General features: G+C 42.6%; 1 protein-coding gene across 1 annotated transcript; it reads right to left on the bottom strand.

Annotated features, from left to right (window-relative positions):
- Nucleotides 1-4,727: 4,727 nt before the first annotated feature.
- LOC117216317 lies at nt 4,728-5,843 on the bottom strand. The gene is made up of 5 exons (XM_033462932.1): nt 5,640-5,843; nt 5,430-5,570; nt 5,237-5,357; nt 4,901-5,079; nt 4,728-4,832 (listed from the first exon to the last, which is right to left on the bottom strand). Exons 1-5 carry the CDS (start codon nt 5,841-5,843, stop codon nt 4,728-4,730), a joined length of 750 nt encoding a protein of 249 aa, XP_033318823.1.
- Nucleotides 5,844-7,572: the final 1,729 nt, after the last annotated feature.

Genomic DNA, 7,572 nt, shown 5'->3' with positions numbered 1-7,572 from the left:
TTCTATAACGTATTCAAGAAGGAACGATAATGGGTACCCGTATCGGCAGGAAGTTAAAAAAGGAAGAATGGAAAAAACGCGGGGAAAGAAACGAAAACGTAACGCGACACGTCGATGCACCGGTAGGTAACAGGAAGAAGCTTAAACAGACAAAACCCGTGGGATAGGCACACAGAAGTTAACGGGGTCGGCTCGGGTCAAACAGTAAAATTAATTCTTGCCGTGTGCATCCGCTCGTTTAGATCGAAGGGGACGTGATCGAGACCCACAGGTACGGATACTAATTTCATGACGTAACTTATGTGACATAATACGTTTAATTACGCTTGGCCCTCTCCGCGAGAACTACGTTTTTTTCCTGTATTTATGACTCAAGTAATTTGGAAATTAATAGGATAGACTCTACAGACTTTAATAAATTGCAGAAAATTCGTGAGATATATAAATAACTTTTGGTTCAAATATAGATCGTAGTTGGTATTTGCTAAAAAAATCCACCAATTTCAGCCGAATTATTTTCTACTTTTAACTTCATATAGAAGACTTCGAAAAGTTTACTCTCACAAAGAATAGGGAAATTATATTTCCGAATATTCTGAATAAAAATCGCCACGAAAGCACAACGCTCTTTCTAAATGCTCCAGATACAGAAATTTCTCGAGCTCAGATTTCCCAGCTTTTACAAAAATTTCGAATTCTATCTTCTAAGTTCAGTTTCTCCGAGTGTCACAAGATCCTCAAGCTGTCACAGGCTTCTTGGAAGAAACCATAGGAAGGCGATTGAAATCAGATGTCGCGATAATGAAACGCACCCTTTCGGTTTGTTCGCCATGGCAACTGTCGTTTAAAACAACGAAACAGACACGCTGAGACGACGTTACATTCGCTCGCGTGCAACGCGTTGTCACGGCAATCGGCTTGTGCTGGACGCGTGCATGCGTCGGCACGCGCGGCCTGCAGGTGCCTTCTAGCTGCATCGTTGCACCGCAACCCACTACCCGCACGATTTCTAAGATAACGGGTGACTCTCGTAATTATCCTGCCCTAAGCAGATACGCATTTTTATGTGCGGTCTGCAGCGCGATATACAAACGGGGTTACGCCCACCAGTTTTCGGTTATTTTTAGCCCCAGTGGCTGCAGAACGTTATAAATCATCGGCTGCTGCGCGTTGCTCTTAGATCTACTATCTAACGTGTTACCGAGAACTTGTTATTTACACCTTGCTCAGGAGCGTTCGTCTCTTAGTATTATCAAAGGGTGGAATTCGAGATCGAAGATCGAGTCTTTTGCGACGAGTAATAAGCAGTTCGGATTAGAAATTCAGATATCTGATGTAATATCTCTTCAAAGCGATCAGCTTACAAGTTGTTCTACTTTGAAATTTTCTCATTTGGAGGATTTGCATAAATACATAAGTGATTCTTGGGATATTTTGTACAAGTATTTCTGATCAGTTTGTTACATGTTCATTAGTTATAACGAAAGGCAAACAAGTTTATTAGAACCAGAAAGATAATTTTATCCATGACTAGTCAGGCAATTTTATTCGTCATCGACCTAGTTAAGCGACGACCGTTGTCATCTAAAGGCGTTGGCATTGATCGTGCAATTACACGGTGTGACTCGATCGTTTCATTAACGTCAATTGTCACAGGTAACGAGTATTCTTTGCGACGCAGCTACAAAACTGGTCGCGTGGCTGGCACGCGTCGGGCAATGACAATTTCCGCCCCTCGTACCGGAAGTCGGACTGTGCCCGGAACGAGCAACTGCAACCTGCATTCTAGATGCACCCGCCTTTACACGAGTACGTTAAGTGCGAGGTAAATATCGACTTTATATGATGTATGCGTATAAATGATGGACTACTATCATTTATATGCTCGTACATTACTTTTTGTTCGTAACCGCCAGCCTATAATTTTCTAACTATTCAACATTATAAAATCGTTTCTGCAAATAAGCAACAAATTTTAACGTTGAAACGTGAGATACATTTAATGATAACGTAGATGGATCGATAATTTCTATTAAAATTCGAATCTTTAATTAATTAATTTTGTAAAAAAGTAATTGTTTTTTGGTAATAAAAATTTTGATTAAAAAAACATATGTGTTTCTCTTCTTTCCCCCCCAAAAATTTCATTATATAATTCTTGATCGTATTCGATCTTGAATTCCATTTCATTTCGCGTATAAAAGATGTCTGTGACGCCTTCGTATCGATACTGATCACGTCCAATCAATTTAACGAAAGCACACATTAAAAAAACATACGAGTCCGCACATTTTACATAATTCCACGACTTTTCAGTTTCTTCCACCGGCTTCCCGTGTTTCACCTCAAAGGCCCTAGGAAATCACACGTTTCAGTGAATCATATTTCATAACACGAGATTTACAGCGTCACCAACGATATCCATCTGCGAATAAGCATCTCTCTTGCTTTTGACACGATAATAGTAACAATCGTTCGGCGTGCCTTCGCCAGGCCCAGCGCACTCGTACGCGGATCCATGAAGATCAAGATAGCGTTTATTTACGTATTCCAAGATGGCAGGTGGGTCGACGTAAAAGTTAACTCGTTACATGATATAGTGCTGTATCGATGCTCCAGCAATGTGGGAGCAGTGCCATAATGATCGTCGTTTTATCGCCGCGACCACCGATCGGTTAACTCTTTCTTGTTTACCCGAGAAATTAACGGGAAATCGGACGACTTCGGTCGTTACCTATCCCACATAATGTGCTACGGATTTACGAGATCGGTTTAACACTACTACACGTGGTCTACAATGAAGTAGAAACGATAATAGAATTCTAAATCGCAGGCAAACGCTTGCTATTCTCCTTTGTAACTGTGATCGAGATTACTATCTGATCACGCTTAATTAAAAAAAAAAGAAAATATTCAATAAAAATAACCAGAAACCTTTTGGTATTTTGAAATATACAAAAATCGTAAAGATCATGGTCAATTATTTTAAAAGCCAGGCGAAAGCTTAACGAAGAGGAAGAAGTCGCGCGTAAAGATACAGCGGAATACTCGCAGCAAGCCAATACAATATTGCCCCTCTCGGCAGCGGTCCGGACGTATTTACGACGGAAGATTCGTCCTCGATCAGCGCGGCGTAAAACGCTCGCAAGCGGTAAAAGGTATATATCGTGGCGCGGCTATATTACGAAAAAGGTTCGATGACCTAAGACGCAGCCACCCCGTACATAAGTACGTACGTTTGGTCGTACGTTTCAAGGACAAAAGTCGACCTCCTTCGGGGTCTTTTCCTGGTTCCTGATGCTGGTGGGCCATCTCTCCCATGCGCCAGCTTAATTTAAAGCCACTCGAAAACCACGGTACGACAGCCACGACCTTCTTTTCTTTCACAGAAAACCCAGCCACCTCCTCCAAGCTCGTTCGCTTTTTGCTTCGTCCGGCTTCTCACCTACCTCCTCGGGACCCCATCCTCCTCGGGGATCGTTGGCCACCTTGAAAAAGTACCCGACGCGGAGCTGTATATCGCGGCTGGCTAATCTAAAAATACTAAAGTCGACCTTTCCCGCGGCAAGAGTGATGGCCCCGGACGACTGCTAAATCAACGGCGAGATTGAGATGCAAATGCAACGTCCCTCTCTTTCTCGCGGCTTTCTTCGTTCAGCACCGGTGATCGAGCAAAAGAGCTACGGAGGAGGGAGAAAGTTTACGAGAGAAAGAGAACAGCCAGCCGCTCGACCGAAGTTACGCCGTTGGAAGCTCCGCCGCGAACGAAACGACGAGGAATGCTCAGGGAGGCGGGTGAAAAAACCTGAGGAACCTAACAGCCGAGGGTGGAAGAGAAACGAGACGCGCGATAACTGTGCAATTCGTGCAATTAACATTTATAATGTCTCCATTGGGCGTCGTTGACAAGGCTGGCCAGTCGCGCGCGTAAAACGCGAAGTTTAACGCCGATAATTCAATCCTACCGCGATTGTGCGCCGCCCCCGACTTCTCTTCCTCTCTTTCTCTTTCTTTCTCTATTTTCGTAGGCTGGTGAGTACACGATGGAAGAAATAACTTTATTGAATTTCGCGCGGTTCGCCGATATCGCAATAATTCATGCGCGACGCGCTGGTGGAGAGTCGCGAGCGAGCGCGCGCCCGCTCAAACCCGCCTCGTATCGCGGCACACGATCTGCCTTGGGTGAACCACGGCGAAGTGTGCCGCAGCGTGGTGCTCTCTTACACACAAACGCGCGCGCCTACTTCGACTCCCTCCGCGGAAATAAGTATAAATCATGCGACTGCGTTCGCGTCGGTGTCGTCGGCGTCATGGCCCCTTCTTTGCCGCTCGTCGCGACGCGTCCTTAGCCTTTTACGCTTATCTCCTTCTGCTTCGAGTCTACACAGATCGCAGACGTTATGAGAGAAACGAGAAGCTTTTGGAAAAGCAGCAATTTCGTGCGTAACGCGTGGTGGCTATATATTTGAAAAATTTGGAGAAATTGATTTTGTATTGTAGGAAGAAACAAGTTGGAACGCGATATGCAATCCGTATGTTCCTTAAGGATCACAATGAACGTTGTATATTCGAATAATGAGAAAGATATTCAGGATTACATGGAGAGATTTTGATAACAGCTCTATATGTTTCTTCGTAATATTTGTAACGATGTTACACGAGGGAACGGTTGGAAGTCGCACGAAAGAAACGATATTTTGTAGCACGTACTCGAAGGGAAAATTTATTCAGGACTTAACTCTCGTCGACTGGCTTACGAATTCGGTGACAGGTAACGCATTCATGTCCCTTTCTTCCACCGGCAACCACTTCCAGTCCATTTCCGCGGTCGACTGAATTGAAAGAATCGTAAATTTCATCAACGTTGACAAGCGTTGCTACGTTATTCAACTAAACTAACGGTTTCGAATACGCTTCCGTTCTTGTCCATCTTGCAAATCTCGTACTTAAAAAGTATAGTGTGCGGCCTTTCGCCAATATAAAACGTTCTTTCGCGGTAATTTCTCCTCAAGCGAATGGCGGACTCGTTGGTAACGAGTACTCCGGTAATCAGACCGAACCAATCCGCCGTTGCGAGGTCTGAAATATAGAAACGTGCATCTAAATGCAACTAAATCCCTTTTCACCGTGTTAGCGACGCTCGTGATCGTATACCGCTATTATCTATAATTTCGTTAGTTCGGAGAAAGTTCGATCCGAGTTTATCTTATTCTTACGAGGATACTGTTATCCATACCTTCGTGAGTCGACCGATCTATGGTCATCTCCCCCTCGATCAACAAGTCCGGTGCTTTGTCCAAGAAATAGCAGTCGATAGCTTTGAAATCCATTTTGTGTTTACCATGGTACAGGTTTACCTTAGATAATCGTAACACAACGTATAGTATCTAGCAATTTGTTCTCTTTCGAAGAGAATGAGGTTCAATTACTCGAAAATCTCTGTTATCGTCGGTAGTCTTAATTACTGGAAGATTCTTATCCAACCATTTAGGGTTACTTTTCTCGTGTACAAGAAAATCGCGAATAGGACCAAGCACTTTCAACTGCGGGGCGGCACAGAAGCATTGCACCTATAACGTATTATGAAATCATTAAACGAATTCGTCTTGATCGATCACGCGTTTTTTCGTCAGATTTACGTTAGAAGATTCTTGCACGAAGATATGGCCAATCTGATAGGCTTTCGTATCGAGGAAGTAGGGAATGGCCACGTATCCTGATCCAGCGATGTGCTCGACAACGAAAGGTCTCAGTACGTACCAACTCTTCACTATACACATGTCTTTCGAAACGTGTACTCTGTAATTTTTCTTCAATGTAATCAACCCCGCATCTCTCGACATTTTGAGGCCTGTGTGTGAAAATCGTGCCGTCAGATTACCAAGTATCTTCTTCCAACTATTTATCCGGAATATCATTTTATTACAACAATACTTTTATTTCATTTCAATCACGCGTAATCGTTCGATTTCCCACAGTATTCTCTATCGAAACTTTTAATAAAATGCATCGAAGTATCGCGCGACATTTTTACCTCGGTCGCTGTAGGTTAGGTTCTAAAATATCGAATCGAAACGCTCCTCCGATCGAAAGTTGCCCAAGAATTCGACTGCGCCACGAATGGTTCCTAAATCGAATTAAGCGATATTGGGGGAAGCGATCGATCACTCGACTTGTCCTTTTGGTCGGCGCAAGTACATCGGCCCGGCCATTTGTAATCATTAGCACCATGGTGCCGTTGGCACAAGTATCTTATTATGTCATTTCATTTCGTCCGTTTGCTTTCTGTCTACCCACGTTTCTCCATCTCCTTCTTTCTTCTCTCCAGGACTTGGTCGCGGTGTGTAGGCACACGTATGTTTGCTATTGTCGATGATGAACCTAAGCGCAAAGAAGCGTTCAAAGATCGTAGCCAAGGGTGGTATCAACCTGACCTGCGCGAGAATCCTATCATACGAACAAAGCATTTTCACCTACGTTTAATTAACCTCTTCCCTCTAAGCTACCTGCAAGGAACGTTCATTGACGATATAACTAACTTATACTTTTTACTTTATGATATTCCTCGATATTTGACTCAATTTTTAAGTATTTGTATCTCGTCAAATGTCTTCTTTTCTTCGAATGTTTTATTTGTAAAAAGCATACACAAATTATACTGAACACTAAAACACCAAGCAATTAAAATGTATTTTTAAAATGTATATTTTGATATTTATCGAAGAAGAAAAACAGATTGAAAGATAATAAATATGATTAAATGAATATTCCAAAAAGTTTGAAATATAAAAAAATAGAAGGGGATTGGATAAATATTTCCTAATTAAAGTAAAGAGAAATGGAACCTTAATAATCGCTAATAGAGGATTTCAAGCACAGATAATATTTTATCTAAGCTCACTTAAATCGCAATTTCTCATTTTCTCCTAATTCTAAGGATAGAACATCGGTGATAAATATCCTGACACGCTTCTAGTTTCGCGCAGCGTGCTAAATGGAGCGGCGATTAACCCAGTTTAACGCAATTGCTTTCAGAAATCACGACCGGCACTGTAATTATCGTGTTCGTGGATAAACACACGAAAACACCGATCATCTTGTAATATCGCGGCCGAGTTAGCGGTAATTCCGAGGATGCTGCAACCACACGGCTCGCGTGTTAGAAGCACAGCTCGCACGGTAGTAAAGTAGCTTACAGTATAGTAACTACAGAGAGATATTTAATTCCCGGAATGCGATAAACCCGCTAATATGTGGATCCACGGGCCACGGGCGCGAGTATGAAATTAGCATCGCGACCCCCCTCAGATTTCTCTAATTTACGTGCTCCATATAGCTAGCCATGGTGTAATTAAAAGAATCGCGGCCACAACGACTAGAAGTTACATTTTCCCACGAATTTCACGCGATCTTCCTATTTACAGGGATTAGAAGATTGTTAATGCACGCTGCTTGGAATCTAACTACTGGCAGTGGCGATTTAATATTAAAACGCATTAAAGGATGTTAGTATCGTAAGTTTACTCCAATTGAAGACTACAAAGGAAGAATGTATTCATGTAAGTCATATTT

This window comes from Bombus bifarius, unplaced genomic scaffold (genome assembly GCF_011952205.1).
Source record: "Bombus bifarius isolate JDL3187 unplaced genomic scaffold, Bbif_JDL3187 scf7180000010271, whole genome shotgun sequence".
Classification (NCBI taxonomy): Eukaryota; Metazoa; Arthropoda; class Insecta; order Hymenoptera; family Apidae; genus Bombus; species Bombus bifarius.
The sequence above is the reverse complement of the archived record's forward strand: the minus strand, read 5'-3'. Positions and strand labels throughout refer to the sequence as shown.